The sequence below is a fragment of the Eretmochelys imbricata genome, chromosome 8 (assembly GCF_965152235.1).
Source record: "Eretmochelys imbricata isolate rEreImb1 chromosome 8, rEreImb1.hap1, whole genome shotgun sequence".
Lineage (NCBI taxonomy): Eukaryota > Metazoa > Chordata > Testudines > Cheloniidae > Eretmochelys > Eretmochelys imbricata.
In genome coordinates this window covers 35,022,088-35,045,468 of record NC_135579.1, presented here as the reverse complement: position 1 = coordinate 35,045,468, position 23,381 = coordinate 35,022,088, and the positions used below count along the sequence as shown (strand labels likewise).

Sequence of the window (23,381 nt, the reverse complement as noted above, 5' to 3'; positions counted from 1 at the left end):
CACTGTTAAAGGTGATATGCAAAGAACTTTGTAAGTCAGACTTGCTCCTTTTTTTTTGGCTCCTGTGTGATGTATATGGAGAGTTGGATAGGGTTAATTTCAAAAGTTCTGTTAGTTCACCTTTAATAACAGGAATTACTATTATTTACAAGAGGGTCTCACCCTTTGTTGCTTGTGTTGGCTAAGGCTGAGCTGTACATCCAGTGCCCTTGCAGTCTCCAGTGTGATCTGAGAGATATAGAAGAGAGACAATAACAAAAGTATGCTGTCTCCTGGCATGTGTGTATGCGTGTTGCCTTCCTGCTTATTGCGTCCTGCTCCCTTCCTGGTCCCATTCCTGTTTGTTCCCTGGTTCCTGAACTCAGTGTTCCAGTTCCTGGGGTGTGCTGCTACATTCCTGCCAGTTGGACTGCAGTTAAATTTTGTTTGGACTGTTTTGATCTAATTGGTTCACAGTTGTTACATGTTTTGATTAACCATCTACCTGAGGGCCCTGCTTCCGTTTCCTTGTGTTTAGAGACTGCTCTTCTGGAGTGCATCAGAGTGTAACACCTGGCTCCCCATAGCAGCCTGGCCTGTCTAAGGAATCCTCCAGCCAGGTAACACATGATAATCCTCGAGGATAGCCCAGACTCTTGTGACTGGCTCCCTGGGTGGCACACCAGCCTAATCCAGATAAGGTTCTTGCAGCCAAGACATCAAAAAGGTTCATGGGTGAGCACCACAGAACCTACGAATACCCAGATGACTAATGGACCCCTGTCTCAGACTAAGGTGCCTGAGGTAACCCCAGCAGAAATCCCCTTGAGGCCAGACAGCACCTCCACTCAACGTAGCCAGCAGAGAACTCACAAAGGCCCTAGCTCAGCAAAGTGGCACTGTGTGGCTATGGGTTATAAACAGGTAGGGGATAAGACAAAACCCACCTACCCCAGTGGAGTTGAGGCACCCCAAAGTTGGTTAAATGGATCCTGAAACCCCTCTGCACTTGCCTCTGATTGGGCCTAAACACATTGGTTCCCTTCTGCAACCTTGAAGAGGCAGGAACTAACCCCAGGAACAAGCACTGCACTCAGCAATGAAACAACAAGCCCTCCAACAGCACCAGAGATGATTTGGGGGGTTTTCTGGAGGGCACGCACACAACTCCCCCAATCCCTGCAATAGTACAACCAAGAGCCAGGCACAGGCCTCAGGGCAAGTGTGCTCTTTCTAGCCCCACCCCGTGGCCGGCGATCAGCCCAGAGCCAGTCCGATGTCCTGCAGCCAATGCCCTGCCCCTGCTCTGAAGGGGCATTCCTCCTCTTCAGTGGGGCAGCTGGCGGGCAGCAGGCTGTCGGAGTGGGATTTCCTCCCCATCCTCTAGAGCTAGCTCCTTTTTCAGCCTACCCGCTCCTGGGGACAAAGCTGACCCTTCCACGCTGCAGCCACTCTGCACCAGCACTAGGTCATCAGAAAGGCGCCCTGGGTCAGTACAGGGCCCCCCCCGGGTTACAGCATCCAAGTCTCACTGCCTCTGTGCCCAGCTCCCTGCACGTCTCCCTCCTTCCATCCGCCACAGAGCTGCTCTTGTCAGCAGAAGAGCATTGTGCCAGTTTCCCATACCCAGGTATAGTGGTGCTTTCACCCTGGGCTTGCTGACTTGGCTGGGCTATAGACTAAAGCCTGAGTGAGGCTTTCACTTGGGCTGGTCACCCACCCACTTCGCAGCGAGGACGCAGGCTAAATCACTCCAGTCATGGGCGGTGGGTATAATAGGCCAGGGAAGGCTAAGTCTTCGCTGGAAAGCTGCTGCTGACCCGTCGCTGGACACCAGGCTGCGGTGGCCCCGCCTCTTCCCCAAGGTCCTCACTGCCCCCTGCTGCTGCTTGCCGGTTAGTCCTCCACTACACCACCGCCCTCTGGAAGTCCCCGCTGCTCGCCACATCCCTCCTCCTCTTGGGAGGGGGAGTGCAGAGGGATGCGGCAAGCCAGCGGTGGGCGAGCGGGGGCATCTGACAGGGAGTGAGGCGGCTCGGATGGGCGCTGGGGTCAGCCTGGTGCTGGAAGGGGGTGGTTCAGTGTGGTGGGGACTGGCAGCTCGGCCCAGTGCTCGGGGGGCCAGCAGCTTGGTCGGGAGAGCCTTCAAAAGAAGGGGGTCCGGCAGCTCGGCCTGATGCTCGGTTCGCCCAGACCAAGGCCCTGGTGCTCAGTGGGCCAGCGCCCATAACTCCAGTGTTGATAGTCCTCCAATGCCTTCTCACAATTCTCCCCAGTTGCTCAGGACAGGCAAGTTCTCCTACAATTCACTGGGACAGAATCATAGAGCAGCTCATCTTCCTGCAGCACAAAGAACCAAGTGCTGTGCCCCCAGCAATTCTAACTACACATGCAGTGAATGCAGCATGATTGAGGATGCATTGCAGTAGCTGGGGTATGGCTTGGCATGCCAGGTTGCTCACACAGGTGACCAGATCCAGGTGCCGATCCCTTGAGTTAAGAAAACACACCTACACTGGCTGAGATTCCCAAGGCCACCTAGGGGATCTGGATCCCCAGTTTCCATTTGATTGAAAGGGGAATTTATCCTCCAAATCCTTAGGTAGCTTTGAAAATCTCAGCCACTATATTTTGCAAGGTAACATTCTAAAGCCCAGATTCCAGGACTGATAACTGTACATTCCTCTCTGCCCAGCCTACGCTCATGACTCGCTCTAACAAAGTTAACTTGCTCCGTAGCCTGAAGGAACAGACTTTTCAAAATGCCTTATTTAACATGCGGCACAACAGGCAAATCTTGACTTCTTTTGAGGTGAACATCAAGATGTATTGATCCTCCAAATAAACATTGATGGCAGTGAAAGAAAAATAAATCTAATTTTCACTGACAGAATTAATATATGTATTCTTACATATACTCCATTGCACAAATCAATCAGGCACAATCATTTAGCCTGGTTTAATTTCATAGGGTGATTTAAGGATGTAGTCTGGAGAATGCAGGATTGAAACATGCTGATGCCAATTATGGACCTGCAGCTGGGTTTTACAGAAGATAATAAAGCGTATGGAATAATAAATGCAATGTTTTCACAAGTAACTATTGATTGAGTTTCTAAATATGTCCATTAGTTTCATAATTTAAAAGTGTGTGAAAGGTGGACTACAAAGGATGTTTATTAAATAACCTGCCAAACTCTTCTTTAAAATTAGGAAAGGGAAAAACATATAGTTTGGAGCTGATGGGAAAATGGAACTTCTGTCCCACTGAAAATTCTGGTTGTCACAGTCTGATCCAGTCCCCCTCTCTGGACAGACACCAGTCTGTTGTGAGTGAACCCCAATGCCTGGATTCCATGTGCTCTTAAACTAACTGGGTCTGGGCAGAACAGGGTCATTATTCCTAGTTCCTAGTTCTCCTGGGTGCAGACCCTGTGTTGCCACCCATTGTTGGGGTGCAGACTCTGCTGCCCAGCTGCCTTAGACCCCCATCTCTGTAGGTCACCTTGAAAATGAAAAGTGTAAAAATGTTTGCAATATTGAATAATATGAGGGTCAAATTCCAAGAATTCTCCTTCTAGCCCCTAAACCAGGGGTGGGCAAACTACGGCCAGTGGGGCATTTTAAGCCGGCCCGTGAGCTCCCGCGGGGGAGCAGGGTCTGGAGCTTGCCCCGCTCCAGCACTCCAGCTGGAGCGCTGGGTCGGGGGCTGCACCACACAGCTTGGCTCTGCTCTGGCGCTCCAGCCAGGGCACAGGGTTGGAGGCCGCACCACGTGTCTCCCGGAAGCTGCGGCATGGGCCCACTCCAGGTCCTATGTGCTCCAATGGCCCCCGCCGGCGCTCCAATGGTACCTGTGGATGGGGCAGCATGCAGAGCTACCTGTCCGTGCCTCCGTGTAGGAGCTGGAGAAGGGACATGCCACTGCTTCCAGGAGACGCTTGGGGTAAGCACTGCTCAGAACCTGCACCCCTGAGCCTCTCGCCACGCCCCCACCCCCTGCTCCAGCCCTGATCCCCCTCCCGCTCTCCAAACCCCTTGATCCCAGCCTGGATCATCCTCCTGCACCCCAAACCTCTCATCCCCAGCCCCACCCCAGGGCTCGCACCCCCAGCTGGAACCTGCACCCCTTCCCACACCCCAGCCCCAGCCCCGATCCCCACCCCCTGCTCTCGGTCCCAGCCCAGAGCACCCTCCTACACTCCAAACGCCTCATCCCCAGCCCCACCCTAGAGCCCGAACCCCCAACCAGAGCCCTCACCCTCTCCCACACCCCAACCCCAATTTTGTGAGCATTCATGGCCCGCCATACAATTTCTATTCCCTGATGTGGCCCTCAGGCCAAAAAGTTTGCCCACCCCTGCCCTAAACCATGTGCACATGTACCTCTGAAAACCTGTCCCTTCATGCTAATTGTTCCTAGGGTCCTACTGCCCCTTCTCAATCTCTAAACTCATGGAAGACACAGTCTACAACCAATTAACTCACTTCCTATTCTCCAGCTCTGCCTTGGATCGCTTCCAGTCTGTCTCCTGACATCCCCACTTTACAGAAATTACTCTCAGTAGGGTCTCTAATGACTTCTTTCTGGCCAAACCTCAGGCCCTCTACTCTGTTGCTTTTGACATTATCATTTATTCCCTCCTTGGCATCCTACCCTCACTGGGCTTTCAAGATACTGTCTTCTCCACCTACCTCTTTGACTTCTCTTTCAGCATCTTTTCAGCCTCCTACATATTGCCCTAATACAATTTGGTCATGTAACTAAGCAGTACAGTTGCTCCAAATAAAAGTGTGGAATGAGGCCACGAAGTTTATGAGGGAAGTTGGTCTCTGAGGGCGTCTGTCTGAGGAAGTGGTCAACAATAGGAACAAGTTTGAGAACCACAATATTGAATCATCCAGCCTGGAGGAACTGATGGGCCCATCTGATTGCAACCTGGGCTGTTCTTGCAACCTCATCTCCAGGTTCACTGACACTCACTTAGCTCCCTTCAGGCTGTATAAAATGCAGCTGCCAAAATGATCTTCTTAACATGTCACCCTCCTCTTTGGATCTCACCACTTATTACCTCCTTTTCCACTACATCAAAATCAAGCTAATTGTGACTTGCTCCTCTCTACCTATGGGACCTTGTTTCTTACTGTGGTGCTCCCCACCTCCTCCACTCTCAGTGATGCCAGTTTTGTTGCCCCATTTAATTGAATCTCCCACAACTTTCTCTGCATTTTCTTCCATGCTGTCCCTACACACTGAATGCCCTTCCCAAGCTGATACACTATGGCCTGGTCTACGCTATGAGTTTATATCGGATTTAGCAGCATTAAATCTGAATTAACCCTGCACCCGTTCACACAATGAAGCCATTTTTTCGACATAAAGGGCTCTTCAAACCGATTTCTGTACTCCTCCCCAACAAGGGGATTAGTACAGAAATTGACATCGCCGTTTCAAATTAGGGTTAGTGTGGATGCAATTCGAAGGTATTGGCCTCCGGGAGCTATCCCACAGTGCACCATTGTGACTGCTCTGGACAGCACTCTGAACTCGGATGCGCTGGCCAGGTGTACAGGAAAAGCCCCGGGAACTTTTGAATCTCATTTCCTGTTTGGCCAGGCGAGCTCATCAGCACAGGTGACCATGCAGAGTTCATCAGCACAGGTGACTATGCATTCCCAGAATCGAAAAAGAGCTCCAGCATGGACCAAACGGGAGGTACTGGATCTGATCGCTGTATGGGGAGAGGAATCCATGCTATCAGAACTACATTCCAAAAGACAAAATGCCAAAACATTTCAAAAAATCTTAGAGGCCATGAGAGACAGAGGCTACATCAGGGATGCAACACAGTCCCGCGTGAAACTTAAGGAGCTCAGACAAGCGTACCAGAAAACCAAAGAATCAAACGGACGCTCCGGGACAGAGCCCCAGACATGCCGCTTCTATGCTGAGCTGCATGCAATTCTAGGGGGAGCCGCCACCACTACCCCCCCCGTCCGTGGACTCCGAGGATGGGATACTCTCCGCCATGGCTGAGGATTTTGCAGATGGGGAAGACGAGGAGGAGGACGAGCTTGGGGAGAGCACACAGCACACCGTTCTCCCCGACAGCCAGCATCTTTTTATCACCCTGACTGAAATACCCTACCAACCCAACAAAGCCGGAGAGGGGACCTCTGGTGAGTGTACCTTTTAAAATATAATACATGTTATAAAAGCAAGCGTTTTTTAATGATTAAGTAGCCCTGAGGACTTGGAATGCATTCGTGGCCAGTACTGCTACTGGAAAAGTCTGTTAACATGTCTGGGGATGGAGCGGAAATCTTCCAGGGACATCTCCATGAAGCTCTCCTGGAGGTACTCTAAAAGCCTTTGCAGAAGGTTTCTGGGGAGAGCAGCCTTATTCCGTCCTCCATGGTAGGACACTTTACCACGCCATGCTAGTAGCAAGTAATCTGGTATCATTGCATGACAAAGCCTGGCAGCGTACGGTCCCGGTGTTTGCTGGCATTCAAGCAACATCCGTTCTTTATCTCTCTGTGTTATCCTCAGGAGAGTAATATTGTTCATGGTAACCTGGTTGAAACAGGGGAATTTGATTAAGGGGACACTCAGAGGTGGCCGTTCCTACTGGGCTGTTTGCCTGTGGCTGAAAATAAATCCTCCCTGCAGTTAGCCACGCGGTGGGAGGAGGGGCCACTGGTGCCGAGCTGTTCGCGTTTGGCTAGCAGGGATCTTCCCTGATACCAGTCAGGCGGTGCAGGGAGGGGAAAAGCGATCATCCCAGAGAATTGGATGGGGGGAGGGGGTTAGTTTGGTTTTCGCTGCTGCACGTTAACAGGAAAACTGCCGCAGTAAATGGCCAACTCAACAGGCTTTGCTTGGTATGGGAAAGGAGGGGGCTGTTATGAAGCCGAAAGACTATGGCTTACCATGGCTGCCTGCAAGCCGAATTCTGTTGCTCGGCCCTGTGTATATGCTCTCTAACACCAAAGCCGCAGGCACTCAATATAAGATGCAAAATACGACCTTGTACTAAAATCTCATGTGCTATGTAATGTGAATAGTGTTGTTCACTGTGAAAGAGTATAGCCATTGTTCTCTAAAATGTATCTTTTTAAATACTTCACTCCCTTTTTTTCCTCCAGAAGCTGCAAATGTTTCAAGCCTCCCTCCTCCATCCCAGAGGCTATCTCGGATAAGGCAGCGAAAAAAAACGCACGCGCGATGACATGTTCTCTGAGCTCATGCAGTCGTCTGGCACTGACAGAGCTGTGTGGAGGGACACAAATAGCAGAGTACAGAATGGTGGCTGATGAATGTGAGGAGAGGTGGCGGCAGGAAGATCAGAGGAGACATAAGGAAATGCTGGGGATACTGCGGGATCAAACGGACATGCTCCGGCGTCTGGTGGAGGTTCATGAATGGCAGCAGGATCACAGACTGCCGCTGCAGCCCCTGCTTAACCACCCTCCCTCCTTCCCAAGTTCCATAGCATCCTCACCCAGACACCCAAAAACGCAGGGTGGGAGGCTTTGGGCACCCAACCACTCCACCCCAGTGGACAGCCCAAGCAACAGAAGGCTGTCATTCAACAAGTTTTAAAGTGGCCTTTTCCTTCCCTCCTACCCTCCTCCCACACCCCGCCCGGGCTACCTTGTGAGTTATTTCCGTATTTTTATAACCAATTAATAAAGAATACATGTTTTTTAAATGATAGTGACTTTATTTCCTTTGCAAGCGAGCTGTGATCGAAGGCAGGATGGTGGGTGGCTTACAGGGAATTAGAGTCAACCAAGGGGGCGGGTTTTCATCAAGGAGAAACAAACAGAAGTGTCACACAGTACCCTGGCCAGTCATGAAACTGGTTTTCAAAGCTTCTCTGATGCGCACCGCTTCCTGCTGTGCTCTTCTAACCGCTCTGGTGTCTGGCTGCGCATATTCAGCGGCCAAGCGATTTGCATCAACCTCCCACTCTGCCATAAACGTCTCCCCCTTATTCTCACAGAGATTGTGGAGCACAAAACAAGCAGCAATAACAATGGGAATACTGGTTTCGCTGAGGTCCGAGCGAGTCAGTAAACTGCACCAGCGACCCTGTAAACGTCCAAATGCACACTCTACCACCATTCTGCACTTGCTCAGCCTATAGTTGAACAGCTCCTAACTACTGTCCAGGGTGCCTGTGTACGGCTTCATGAGCCAGGGCATTGAGGGGTAGGCTGGGTCCCCAAGGATAACTATTGGCATTTCAATATCCCCAACAGTTATTTTCTGGTCTGGGAAGTAAATCCCTTCCTGCAGCCGTTTAAACAGACCAGAGATCCTGAAGCATCATGAACTCTTCCCGGCCATCCCACACCGATGTTGATGAAATGTCCCTTGTGATCCACCAGTGCTTGCAGCACCATTGAAAAGTACCCCTTGCGGTTTATGTACTGGCTGCCCTGGTGGTCCGGTCCCAAGATAGGGATATGGGTTCCATCTATAGCCCCACCACAGTTAGGGAATCCCATTGCAGCAAAGCCATCTAGTATGACCTGCACATTTCCCAGAGTCACTACCTTTGATAGCAGCAGCTCAGTGATTGCATTGGCTACTTGCATCACAGCAACCGCCACAGTAGATTTGCCCATTCCAAATTGATTTCCGACAGAGTGGTAGCTGTCTGGCGTTGCAAGCTTCCACAGGGCTATTGCCACTCGCTTCTCAACTGTCAGGGCAGCTCTCATCTTGGCATTTTTGCGCTTCAAAGCAGGGGAAACGAAGTCACAAAGTTCAATGAAAATGCCCTTATGCATGCAAAAGTTTCGAGGCCACTGGGAATCATCCCATACCTGCAACACTATGCGGTCCCACCACTCTGTGTTTGTTTCCCGGGCCCAGAATCGGCGTTCCACAGCATGAGCCTGCCCAATTAACACCAGGATCTCCAAATCGTGGGGGAACGCGGTTTTAGAGAAAAGTGTGTTCATGTCCTCATCACCGTGCTGCCGTCACCTCTTCGCCTGGTTTTTCAGGTGCTGGTTCTGCATACACTGCATGATAATGCGCGAGGTGTTTACAATGGTCATAACTGCTGTGGTGAGCTGAATGGGCTCCATGCTTGCTGTGCTACGGCATCTGCTCCTGCTCAGGCAATCCAGGGAAAAGGGCGCAAAACAATTGTTTGCTGTTGCTCTGGTGGAGGGAGGGGCGACTGACAACATGGCTTACAGGGTTGGCTTACAGGGAATTAAAATCAACAAAGGGGGTGGATTTGCGAGAAACAGAATGGCCCCCTCAAGGATAGAACTCAAAACTGGGTTTAGCAGACAGTTGATTTCACAGAGGGAGGGAGGAGAAAATGAATACAAAACAAATCTGGTCTATTTCTTGTTTTGATCCACTTCATCTATCTTTATACATCTTGCTGGCAGTAGACTGTGCAGTATGACCACTAGCCATCGTCATCACCTGAGTGCTCGGCAGAAGACGGTGCAGTATGACTGCTGGCCATTGTCTTCTGCTGGCTGCAGATTAAAAGACAATGAGACGAATCGCCATGAGATGAAACTTAAAAGGGAAATGACCTGGCAGAGTTACTCCCATGTTTGCCCAGGCACCCCTGACCTCATTGAGGTCAGTTAAAAGAGTATCCTGGACTACATTGACAACGGCTACCAGTCATACTGCACTGTCTGCTGCCAAAAGGCAATAAACTGTTGCTGTGTAGCAATGCAGTACCACATCTGCCAGCACCCAGAAGACATACGGTGACGGTTAGCTGAGCAGGCTCCGTGCTTGCCGTGGTATGGCGTCTGCACAGGTAACTCAAGAAAAAAGACGCAAAACGATTGTCTGCTCTTACTTTCATGGAGGGAGGGAGGGAAGGGGGCCCTGACGATATGTACCCAGAACCATCTGCGACAATGTTTTAGCCCCATCAGGCACTGGGATTTCTACCCGGAATTCAAATGGGTGGCGGAGACTGCGGGAACTGTGGGATAGCTACCCATAGTGCAACGCTCCGGAAGTCGAAGGTTGCCTCAGTACTGTGGACACACTCCGCCAACTACATGCACTTAGAGCATTTGTGTGGGGGACACACAATCCACTGTATAAAAACGCTTTCTACAAAACCGACTTCTATAAACTTGACCTAATTTCGTAGTGTAGACAAGGCCTATGACACTATCCTCTCACAAGCAGCCACATGTCCAGGTTCAAGCTGTCCAGTCCTGTTTTTGCCCTGTCCAGCACTGATATAAAACTGGATGTGATTGTTTCCAGTATCATGCACAGGGGACGCCATTTTGCAGAGCACACTGCTCTGCCCCCGTCAGCAAGCCACATGCTAGGTCACGCAGGTGGGAGCAGGGCATTCTGCAAAATGGTGTCCTCCTTGCAGCATGACCTCACATGCACTGTGCGTGAGAGGTCACACTGGTGAGGGGGGATCACGCAGGTGGCAACAGGGACAGCCCAGGGGATGTCCTGTATTCTGTGGAGGCACCAGTGGCCACCCTACCCTCTCATCATGTAGATCCTTCAAGATCCACTTTTGCCATGAAGACTGCAAGAGGAAAAGAGTTTGTGCACCTCCCCACCCCAAAAGCAAATGGATCTACCAATATGTGCCAGCCACTGCCCTTGTCACCTGTGACGCCTTCCCCCCACCCTCCTCCTGTTGTACTTGTGTTTCAGGATGTCAGCCATTCAGACAAAGGACCGTGAGGCCCCCTAGGCCTTGTGTGCTTTGCGGGCGTACACAGTGACAATAACAGCACTGCTACCACACCGGAGCTCACTTCGGCTCCTGAGAGCTGCCGGGCAGAGCCTCCTCTGAGCCAAGCTGTACGAGACTAAACCTGTACTAAAGCCCAGTGCCAGCGGAGGGGATGCTCCGAACAACCAGCCGCAGCCAGCCCCGAGGAGCTGCCTTGGAGGGCGCAGGCCCACCTCAGGTCTCCCAGCATGGCGGGGCCAGCCGCGGGGCTGAGGCCTTCGCCGAGCGGCGGGGAGGGACAGGCGCTGGGCAGCACCAGGCGGGCTGTTGCCCTGCTGCCACAGACCTGGTGGCTGGCTGGGGGGTTGATTTTACAGAGTCTCCATGACGTTACTGACCGTTCCCGTGACGCCATCGCCTATTTCGATGACGTTGCCACTCGCTGACGGCGAGGGCAGGGGACTCGCACCCCACGCGCCTAACGCCCTCCCTGCCCCCAGCCGCGCGGAGCCTCTGGGTAATGTAATCCAGCGGCAGGACTACAATACCCAGGAGGCCCCGCGCCACGCCCCCTCTGCCTGCGCCGCAGTAACGCCGGGTCCCGCTCTTGTCCCAGCCCCCTCCTCCCCCCGAACAACATGGCGGGGCTGGGCAGCGGGGAGCGCTGGGCCGAAGGTAGCGAGCGCCGCGGCACTTGGCAGCGGCCGAGGGAGCCCGGGGGGCTGGGCGGGGAGGGAGTGGGGAGGGGCACTGTGGGGGCTGGGCAGGGAGGGGGGTTGAGCGGGGAGGGGCACTGTGGGGGCTGGGTAGGGAGGGGAGGGTGCTGGCAGGGAGAGGAGTGGGGAGGGGGTGCTAGGGGCTGGGGAGGGAATGGGGATGAGGTTATTATGGGGGTTGAGGAAGGGCCTAGGGCCTGAAGCTGCATTGCATTTTCCTCTGCATTCCGTTTTGTGCAATCTAGCCCTGAAGCTGTAGTTTTCAGTCCATGCAGCATTTATATCGTTCTGCACTATTATTAATTTGCAATGTGTATTTGGTTCTTGCTTTATTGATATAACTGGTGAATTTTCTCCTTTGTTTTCTCTATTACTTGCTTTGTGTAATGTTTTTCTCAGGTATAGCACACACACAGAAAAGACCCCCATTAAGGATAATCCATGGATAATGCTGTGATGAAAGATGAATTTTTTCTTTCATGGATTTTTGTATGTGAAAAGATGTTTCCATTAGACTGAATATTGGGATTATTTATGCAGGATATTATCACAACACTAAGTTAACCATAAATTACTTTATTAAATACGAAGGCTGACTGATAGTTATACAGTTGCTCTAAACATGCCTAAATAATAAGCAATGTACTACTCCAAACAATAACAAAATATTTATAAGCATTTGCTCAAGATATAGTTACAAATGGGCTAAACCCAGGGATGCTTAGACCAATACTGGGCCACTCCAACGTGGTCAGGCAGGTATTAACAATGAACCCTTTAAGAGCTTACTTTTTTTTTATACCCTTTAACAAACCAGTGATGTCCTTGCCAATTGCTGACTTCAGTGAAAAACTGATTTGAGGCAGTTCTCCCTTATTTGCAGTCTTAATCCAAATAAAGTTTCCAACCTTCTTTCTTCCAAAGGCCTTTCCTCCATGTCTCTCTCTTTCCTCCTTGCTGACTAACAGTTTTTCCTTTGCATATGAATTCAGATAGGCCCCAATTTTTGAGAACATTGGTAAGTGGGGTGGGAAGGTCAGTGTTGGTTATTTTTAAGACAGTCTCTTTGTCTTACCATCTGCAGTCACCATTATTGGTCAGAGGCCTTTTTAGGAACTTTCCCTTATTTCATTCTTTGAACAAGGTATCCTCCCTCCTTCATTCCTTCTGGCCTTATAGCTTGTTACTTTTAAGATCTTTCTTTTACTTGCTAGTTAGGGCCTTCCTTTGCAACACATTTCTTTAACCAAATTTATGCTAACTTTAATTCTCTAATTTTATATTTATTGTGCAGTGAAACATGCAATGATATGTCATTGCATTTTTGGTAATACATTCATAATGGGGACATGTTGCTTTGCAGCCTTAATTGATGCACTCAGAAGGAATGCATGCCCAACAGAGGAAAACAGTGAGAGTTCTGACTTCTGTGCTTGCAGCGACTGTATGAAAGGGAAGAAGGAGAAGTGTGACAATGAGAGGGGTCAACCGGGCTCTGGAGAAGCTAGTATGACTTACACAGAGGAGCAGTTGTATGGGGTACAAAGGTAAACTATTTTCAGTAGACTCTACATTAAATTGTATTGGCGGAGGGAAAAGTCTCACATATGTGATCTTTTAGTAACCAGATGTCAACTGCAAAGCTGCTGTAGTCCTGAGCAGCTAATGTGCACTTGTGGTTTGATTGAATGGCTTTTATGGGAGTTGTGAGTGTTCTGCACGTTTTGAAAATTGGGTCCTCTTATTATAAGTATCTCTGAGTGGTGAAATCTACAGTATCAACTATATTCTGAACCTAACTTAAACTTCCTTGAGGTGTTATGGGTTTAAGTCACAGTTAACGAACAGTTATGTCTATTATGAATATTTGTATTTAGTATCTAGTCAATTTAAACTATGGAGCCATCATAATCATAGGAGTAATATGCATAATAGTAGGTAATTAACAAAAGTTGCTATATATGAACAGAATATTAGTCACTGTGCCTTCCTAAATTTAACTGTGAATGTTTACTAAAAATACTGCAACCAATTTATCCATATTGTAATCTAAAGAATTTGTAAAAGATCATTTTAAAGCAGCTGTTTTTTTTAAAGTTAGAGGAGCACAAACATTTCCTTTTTAAATTACTAGGTTTTAAACTTTAAAAGGTAGAACCATTTTTAATTATTTTTTTTGTGGGGAGGAGACCTAGTTCTAGGTAAGACTTGAAATTCTAAGTTTCAGCCCAAGCTTACTTTTCCAGCTGAAACAGCCTCCATGAAAAGAAGGATTTGAAGAAAATAAGCATAACTATGTGTTTAAATTTAGGCCTTGTTCCTACAAGGACCTCTGCATGAGCAAGACCCCTGTTTCTGTTGACTTCAGTGGCTCTGTATGTAATGCTTCACATGAAAATGAGGCGTGGCTGAGGCAAAGGATAGTACAGTCAAGTACTATTCACCCTCCTGCATTGTCAGTGCATCTAAGTTTTAGCTCTTCTAGCCCTGAGTGCTTGAGTAGAGACTGAGGAAGGATGGTTCAGTGGTTAGATCACTAGTTTGGGTTGTGGGAGATCTGGGTTCAGGTCCTGCTCTGCCACAAACGTGCTATGTAACCCGGGGCCAAGTCACTTAGTCTCTCTGTGCCTCAGTTCCAAATCTGTAAAATGGAAATAATAATACTTCCCTACCTCACAGAGGTATTGTGAGCATAAGCACATTAAAGATTATGAGGTGCTCACGTACAAGATGGATGAAGGCTATATAAGTACCTGAGATAGGTAGACCAACATTGTAGTTTGCACAAATAGAGATAACAATGGGGGACCCACCAGGCTCTTTTTCACTTGTTGATCAATGTCAGGATTTTAAATGTAGTCTTCTCAGGTGAAAGTAATTTAAATAAGCTCTTCTACTGCAAATGATGCATATGCCTGGTTTGATATCCTATATGAAATGAACCTTGTGGTGTCCAGTTCCTGCTGGCCAGGTGTTCAGGTTCTGAAGTCATGTGCATCGTACAAATGGGCACACTAATGGCTTTCTTACCAGGGCAGGCAAGAGATGGATGAACGTGGAGACCAAATTACATACCAGCCCTTTAGATCGGCTCCTTTCAGTCGAGGGTTGAGCTGGATTGGTGGGGAAGCTTGTTTTACATCTGCCTGTGTTGTAACTGCTTTTTGACTAAACAGAGGACTTCAGTTTCTAGGATGTACAACCTGGCACCTTTCTTCAGCACTTACATTTTCACTAAGTGAATTTTAAGTGATACACATGACCCCATTCCTAAGACAGTGCTCTGATTCCTCATGCATCTTATCAACATACAATCTCTCTCTGCTGCTACTTTTTCCTCACCTATGTTAAGTGCTGTCTATTTGGTTTCTTGTAAAATTTTCTCTCAACTGTATTGTAGGAGGAGGCATGCAGACTTAAAAAAACCAAACAATTTTGTCTCTTTTCAGAATAAAGAAGTGTAGCAATTATTATGAAATTTTGGGAGTTGAGAGAGATGCCAATGAGGAGAATTTGAAGAAAGCTTATCGAAAACTGGCCCTTAAATTTCACCCTGACAAAAACTCTGCTCCTGGAGCAACAGAAGCTTTTAAAGGTATGTGAGATGAAGTATGGTTTATTTTAAAAAGAATCTTCATGCAAGGCTTGTTTCAGACTATGGCAATGCACCCTGGTTGAAGACTTCATAGAAACTTATAATTAGAAGCTTATAATTTTCATAGGCGATGGTAGGTTGCATACAGTTTTCTTCATAAAATCCCACAGCTGCCTGACAAAGAGTTGCTTTTGTTAGGAGGAGTTTCAAAGTACAGACCTCTGTGAGAAGCAGGATGGTAGTAAAATGAAAAGGCATGCTAAATCCCTTTGAATTTTTACGGTGTTGTTTAAGCAGTATTGTTTGTAACGAATAGCCCTCATCCATTTGATCAACAGTTTCCCTGGTTGTCTAATCACCTGTTGTTCTGTGTGTTCTATGTACTAGATTGTGAGCAGATCCCTACCATATTCACAGTACATTTTGATCAATTTCATGGTCAGAGAGTTTAAAAAATGGTCAATTTCACATTTTAGATGTTTACATGTGAAATTTCATGGTATTGTAACTGTGGGGGTCCCAACCCAAAGGTACCCAGAGGTAGGTCTGATCTCTCCTCCTCCTCCCCCTCCGCCCCAATCAGCCTTGCAGGGAATGGACAAATCCTGTCCCTCCCCAGCCTGCTGGGGTCTTGCAGCTAGGAGCCCCATGGCTGGGGTGCTACCAGCAGCAGGGGGAGATGGGACCCACCTCCACAAGCCTCCTCTAGCTGCAGCAATCTCAGGGCTGTTGCCCAGTCCCAGAGCTTCCGGAAGCAGGGGGAAGCTTCTGATTTTTGTCTGATTTTTCCCTCCCTCCCTCTCTTCCCCCACCCCCCCGCGGCCATGGAGGGGATGGACAAGTCCTGTTCCTTCCCAGCCTTGTAGCTAGGAGCCCCCGAGCAGTGGTGCTCCCAGATCAGAATGGGGAGATCAGATTTCACGGGGAAGGGCTTATTGCACTGTCTATGACCTGTTTTTCACGGCCGTGAAATTGGTAGGGCCCTAATTATGAGTTAAAAATCATGAAAACATTGAAAGTTTTTGAGTGTATTATTCTGATTCTCTGAATTTTATACTAAGATTATATTAACTGTATCAACAATCAGTATCTAAAGACTTAAATTAAATCTGTTATACCTTCTCTTTTTTATCTTCCAGCTATGGCCAGGACTATCTTAACACAGAGCTTGGCAAAGCCTTGCTTTCAATTAGCTAGTGTTAAGAGAGAGAAGACATGAAGTTGCAAAGTTTTTGGGTTTTTTTTTTTTCATCTTTGGGTTGGTTTTCAGTGTCAATTTGCCTATGAAAAATATATTTCAAACAGCGTTAAGGTGATACAAAAGTTCTAAATTTTAAAATCAAACTTCAATGTTCTTTAGTTGCATTATTATTTAGATACCTTGAACATTTGGAAAAACTATATGAACACAACTTTAGAAGAGAAAGTTGTTGCATACTTGAGTTTGTTGCAGCTATTTGACTCTCAGAAATTAATATCTGAAGATGTTGGTGTGTTCTGGGAGACATGGTGGCTGAAGGGTTTGGTAATAAAATCTGGGGTCTTTCATCTTTGGGACACTAGTTTAGAGCCAGCTCAGGTGGCTAGTGATGAGGTCATTGCCAGCTGACTAGCTGTATGGTGGCCAGTGTGAAACAATTCTCCTATTTCAGGTCCTGGTAGATACCTAAGTGTATCAGTTTGTACCTGTATTTTCAGTCTCAGCAAAGTGGCTACAGATTGAATAGGCATGACCATGGACACCAAACTGGTCTATTGGTGGCTCTTTCAGGTCAGAACTGAGACGAGTGTAGAGGAGAGGGGAAACTGCCAGGGATGTATTTATTCTATGAGGAGAGGTTTTCATTCTCCAAGGCTATCTCAGTGCAAAACATAATACGGTTAGTGGATTGCCTTTGGCATTAAAAACCATATTGGATAATTTTGAAAGCTACCACTTATTAATATAAAGGCAATTATTGTAAATTCCTTGATCCTTATTTGAGAATTCATTCCCCAAATGTTGTGATCGAGCCCTATTCTTGATAGTCTCTCAGGTGACTGGTGGAACTCCCTTAGCTCAAAACTACTGTGCCTTTGAATGGTGTTGCCAGCAAGTGGGCATTTGTAAGATAATGGCCATCCCCCACCCTCAGTTCCTTTCTTTCCACTGGTGCATGAGATCACTCTAACATTGCTGCCATTCTCACCTAGCTCTCTGTGGTATGCTGTACACGCAATTGCACTTGTTTAACTAAGGCCTTGTCTTCACTAGGGAAAAAGATATATTTTTAACCCATGCTAAGATAACCTGTGTTACAAGTCTAGTGAAGACAAGGCAGTTGTAACCTTTCAGCTGATTGAGGTAAATCCTAGGAGAAGCATAGTGTTTATCTTGTCCAACTCATAGGAATGTAACTCAAGTTAACTTAATACAAAGTTAAAAGTATACATCCTACAGGAAGGATGCAGTGTCATGTAATTAACCATATGGTGTGTGGACACACACTCTAATACCTACCATGTCACTAACTGGTTTCAGACTTGGCAAAAAGTTGTATTGTCACTCAGCCCTTTAACAGATTTCCAGAATGGTCTCTTCTCCAGTTTTCGGAGTATTTTCAACCTTTCCATATGCTATAGGAAATGTTTTAACTTCCTGCTTCTATCCACGATGAGTGAGCAGCTTTCATCAGTGCTAATACCAGTATCCACAAGAATAACTGAAAGGAGCACTCACTTTGCTTTAAGAATGACATCTCCAATGGACATAGTCTCTCTGTCCAGATGGTTTTGTGTTATACTTTGTCCAACAGAAAATGTCTCTATCAACTTGTTGCTACTCATCTTCTAAAATTCAGCTTATGAAAGGCATGACTTGAAAAGATTGGATGACATAAATGTGTAATTTTGCTCTCTCTTATTCTGTAGCAATAGGCACTGCTTTTGCCGTTCTGAGCAACCCTGAAAAACGATCACGATATGATCAATTTGGGAATGAGCAAGACACTTTCAGCACTCCCCGGGCTAGGAACTATGATTATTACAGGGAATTTGAAGCAGACATCACACCAGAAGAAATATTCAACATGTTTTTTGGCGGGCACTTCCCTACAGGTCAGTGTTCTGTCTATAGTGTTTTTGAAGTGTAAAGAGTTGGAAAGTTAGCTTTATTTGATACTGCTCAAGAACCTAAGGCCCTGTCTACACTACACAGCTAACTCAACATAGGCAGCTTACGTCAACCTCACTGTTGAGGTTTACGCACTGCAATGCTCCTCCCACTGATTTAACTTTCTTGCTATGCTCACGTAATAAAACCATCTCAACATTAGCTTCACAAATGTTATGCAGAGCACAGCAGGCTGCTATGACCATGGGAATATTTTCTTCTTTCGGGTTTAACCTGCCAAAAAAGCAGCGTCAACGACCCTTTAATCAGCAAAATGCACATTCAACAGTCATTCTGCACCTGCTGAACCTGTTCTTGAAGTGCTTCTTGCTGCAGTCAAGGTTTCTGGTGTATGGCTTCATAAGTCATGGGAGCAAGGGGTTGGCTGGGTCCTAAAGATCACTATTGGCATTTCCACATCCGCAGTTAGACTCCTCAGGTCTGGAAAGAAAGTCCTTGCTTGCAGCTTTCTGTACAGGCCAGTATTCCTGAAGACGTGTGTCATGCACCTTCCTGGACCACCATGCACTGATGTCGGTGAAATGATCCACCACATCATGCAATACCACAGAAAAATAGCTCTTTCTGTTGATGTACTCCATTGCAAGGTGGTCTGAGGCCAAAATGGGAATATACGTGCCATCTATCACACCCTGCAATTAGGGAATCCGTTGTCGCAAAGCCATCCACTATTTCCCGCACATTGCCAAGAGTCACAGTCCTTTGTAGCGGGAGGAGATTAATGGTCCTGCACGCTTGTATCACTACAACCCACATGGTAGACCTCTGTTTCACAACTGATCGGTAGCAGTCTGGAGTTGCCAGCTTCCATACAGCGATCACCACTTGCTTCTCCCACGTTACGGCAGCTCTCATTTTGGTATCCTTGTGCCAGAGGGTAGGGGCGAGCTCCGCACACGGTTCCAGGAAAGTGATTTTGCACATCTGAGAGTTCTGCAGCCGCTGCTCGTCATCCCATACCTGCATAACGATGCAATCCCACCACTCAGTGCTTATTTCCTATGCCCAGAACCAACAGTCCACTGTGTGCGGCTGCTCTATGAATGCCAACATCAGCCTGGAATTGTTTCTTTCCATGGCACACGGGGGCAGACACCACGGTGTCATCGGTTTCGTAGCTCATAAAATACTGCAGGATCAGCCACATTGTGTTCATAATGCTCATTACAATACAAGAGAACAGTCCAGGATCCTTGCTTTCAGACAGAGATGATGGGCAGGAAGTTTACAGGGGCTGTTGAAAAGTGGTGCAAAATGTAGTAGGAAGCCCATAGAACGATTGGACAGAGAACTGCATCATGGACCACTGAGTGATGGCTGGTGGTGAGTTGCACGGTGGGATAACTACCCACAATACACTGTTCCTCTCTGTTGATGCAATAGCACTAACTGTGGACACTTTCTGCTGTCACAAGGAGCATTATGTGGATGTGCAAAAGCGGTTTAATTACAGCGGTGGATGATCGTCAGCTTAACTTTGTAGTGTAGACATAGCCTAACTGTACTTTTCAGAATAGTAAAACCTGATAACTAAAGTGACAGTTGCTGTTACTTTTCTCACTTCTTCCTTTTTACGTCTAGCAAAACTCCTGAGATACACAATTTTAAATTGAGTTTGTTGACTTCAGATTTTCAGAATGTGAAAACCTACCCTAACCTTGCTTTCTTCACATGTGCTACTTCAACAGCATTCCCACATGGTTCAGTGAACCACTCATGCTGTTGCTGCTCTGGTGTGGCCAGCCAGCACACTACCAACCCCTGTCTGTGTCTTCTTGCCTCTCCTGAGAGTTCCTAACCAGTGCTGAGCTCCAGGGGTGAGAACCACTAATGCAGGAAGGGCTGAGGCAGGTTGAATTCCTTGTGGGCCACATTTTTAACTCCAGCTGTAGTTGGTAAAACTGCTTCTTCTCTCTCCCTGTTGCCTGAAGCCAGAAATGGTTTGGAGATGGGGAGGCGGTATTTATCTCCAGGGATCAGGAGTGTGCTTGCCAACCTCATTAACTGTAGTGCTACTGTCATAGACAGCTCACTGAAGCCTTGTAGACACTGGCAAGTTTCTGCGCAGTAAAGCAGCTTTCTGCAGTGTAACTCCCAAGGTGCACACGCTGCCAAGCCACTCAGTGGTTAGAAACTGTGCAGCTGCAGCGCTGTAAAAAGACCACCCCGACGAGAAGCGTACCGCTTTCCGCATCAGGGTGACAGTGCCGTGGTGCCAGTGTAGACACCCTGGTCGATTACACTGCTGCGATTGGCCTCCAGGAGGTGTCCCACAACGCGTGTTCTCACCTCTCTGGTCATCAGTTTGAACTGTACGGCCCTGCCCTCAAGTGACCAACCATGAGCCCTGCCCCTTAAATTCCTTGGGAATTTTGAAGGTTCCCTTCCTGTTTGCTCGGTGACGCATACAGTGGTCTCAGTGCATCTTTCCAGGTGACCATACCTGCTCCACGCACCAGGCTATCCCCTGCTTAGAGCAGTGCTGAGCTGCTGGACGTCATGAGCATTTGGGGAGAGGAGGCTGTCCAATCCCAACTGCGCTGCAGCATAGGAATTATGATATCTACGGTCAGATTTCATGACAGAAAGGGGCCATGAGCGGAACACACTGCGGTGCAGGGTCAAAGTGAAGGAGCTGCGGAGTACCTACCATAAGCTGTGGGAGACAAACCGCTGCTCCAGTGCTGCCCGTTCTGCAAAGAGCTGGACGCGATACTCGGTGGTGACCCCCATCTCCATTACAAAGGCCACTGTAGATACTTCGGTGGCTCGCATGCCAGTCAAAAGTGGACTGAGCCAGGAGGAGGAAATCTTGGACAAGGATGTATTGTGGGGAGACCGAGAGGCAGAGGACGACTCAGAAGTCAGAGATGCATGCAGCCAGGAGCTCTTCTCTACTCTGGAGTAAGCTAACCATTCACAGCTGTCAAAACTTGGCGAAGCGCAAACAGGAGAGGAGGCCCCTGGTAAGTGGCTTTGATTTTGGAAATTGCTGAAGCGAGTTGTTGGGGGCAGGGGGGTTGCAGAAAGCAGGCATGTGTCTATGATGCACATACCACCACAGGCCTTGTCTAAGTGATGGAACAGTGTTGATTGACTCCCTCACTTCACAGGAATCTGCCTCAGAGTTCTTCAGGAAACTCTCTTGGAGATACTGGGCAATCCGCTGCCACAGGTTCCTTGACCGAGCTGCTTTGTTTCTTGCCCCATTAAGGGTAACTTTCCCACCCCAATCTGCCGTCACTGTGGGACCACATAAGGGCCAAGGCCGGAAGCCGCAGTCTTGGCGAAGATCCTCCCTTGAATCCCTGCTCACCCTAAGCAGTGAGATATCTTCCATAATGAACACAGCCTGTGGAAAATGTGGGGACAGTAATGATTGTAAAGCCCCTGCTACAATGCTGGCTCTCCCCGAGAGCCACATGCCCAGTCTACAGTATGGTCCTGGAACACTGATTTTCCCTGCCCCTGAGGTTACTCACCATTTTGGGGGTCTTGTGTCTCAAGTGTGCTTGCCTGGCGTCAGCCAGTTAGTGACAGGTACGTGAATAGTGATTGTTTTAAATGACTGAATCAGTGGTCTGTGTGTTGCAAACAATAAATGTTTCTGTAAAATGTTGCATTTTGGCTTCACAGAGATGACCTTGGGAGCTCAGCCTCCCTCTTTGTTATTGCCAGCTGAACGGCTGCGCAGAATTAGAAAGTGGCCACAAAGAACTAAAGAGGATTTTCTGTGATGTCATGACACATTCCATGGCCGAAAAACAAGAATTGAAGGAGTGGCAGGACAGCGAGAAGAGGGACCAAAAGGAGAACGCGACACGCCAGAACAAAGCCACGGAGCGGCTCTTAAAGGTTATGGAATGCCAAGCGGACATGCTCCAGGTGCTACTAGCACTGTAAGTCGAGCAGCTCTGCACCCACCCTCCCCTGCAACCACTGTTGCAAAACTCTTTCCCATGCACCCCCAGACGCTGCCAACACAGTTTTATGAACCTCCCGGCTCCAGTCTGTACCCTCTGCAGTCCACTCTTGCCCTGTCACAGTCCAGCCCTGCGGACGCCCAGTACCCATTGCAGACAACACCCGTCCCTCTGCAGTTTAGCCCTGCTGAACTACAGTACCCGCTGCGCTATACTCCAAAAGACAAGGTTGTATATGACACCTGGACATACACAAATCTTTAACCATCCACGGACCCCACCTTTTCCTGGGACCCTCCCTTCCCCCACTCTCTACAGCTGATGTGGTTTTTTTTGCTTGTCTCTCCCTTCCCCTTGTTGCTTTTTAATAAAATAATTGTTTTGGTTTGAAAGCAATCTTTATTCCATTAACTGAAAGCAAACCAAGCCCTGCGAAGCAACAGGCAATTTTCTTAAACCTTCACAGTGCATCATCTGCACCAGTCACAATGACCTCCTAGCCTCACAAGCACTGCACTCCCGAGCATAGCAACAAATATTAGTAGCTTTCAGCTTCAAATTGCTGCCTCAAGACATTCCTGATCCTTATGGTCCCATACTGCCCGCCCCTCCAGTAACCCTGTCTCTGGCTGTTCAAATTCAGCCTCCAGGCACTGAGCCTCAGCAATCTAGCCCTGAGTGAAGCTTTCACCTTTCCCTTCACAAATATGGAGTGTACAGCACACGGCTAAAAGCATAGGAATATTGTCATCGGCCAGGTCCAGCCTCCCATATAGGCGGTGCCAGAGGGCCTTTAAACGGCCAAAAGCACACCCAACAGTGATTCTGCACTTGCTCAGTCTTTTGTTGAACCCCTCCTTGCTGCTGTCAAGGTTCTCCATGTATGGCTTCATAAGCCACGGCATTAGGGCTAGGCAGGGTCTCCCAGGATCACAATGGGCATTTCGATTTCCCTTAAGGTGATCTTTCTGTACGAGAAGAAGGTCCCTGCTTGCAGCTTCCTGAACAGGCCAGTGTTCCAAAAGATGTGTGAGTCATGAACCTTTCCAGATCAGCCTGTGTTAATGTCCGTGAAATGCCACGGTGATCCACGAGCGGCTGGAGAACCATAGAGAAATACCCCTTCCGATTAATGTACTTGGTGGCTAGGTGGTCTGGTGCCAGAATTGGAATATGCATGCCATCTATCGCTCCTCCGCAGTTAGGGAAGACCATTTGTGCAAAGCCATCCACAATGTCACGCATGTTGTCCAGAATCACGGTCTTTCGTAGCACGATGTGGTTAAT

At 48.1% G+C, this 23,381-nt stretch overlaps 1 protein-coding gene across 1 annotated transcript in view; it reads left to right on the top strand.

The window, feature by feature from the left end:
* Positions 1–11,274: 11,274 nt before the first annotated feature.
* DNAJC18 (DnaJ heat shock protein family (Hsp40) member C18) overlaps positions 11,275–23,381 on the top strand; it is a 39,633-nt gene continuing 27,526 nt past the window's right edge. The window contains exons 1-4 of the mRNA XM_077823543.1: positions 11,275–11,363; positions 12,768–12,951; positions 14,854–14,999; positions 17,910–18,095. Coding sequence (XP_077679669.1) covers positions 11,327–11,363; positions 12,768–12,951; positions 14,854–14,999; positions 17,910–18,095 — 553 coding nt within the window. The 5' untranslated portion in view covers positions 11,275–11,326. The remainder of the gene's footprint in view (positions 11,364–12,767; positions 12,952–14,853; positions 15,000–17,909; positions 18,096–23,381) is intronic.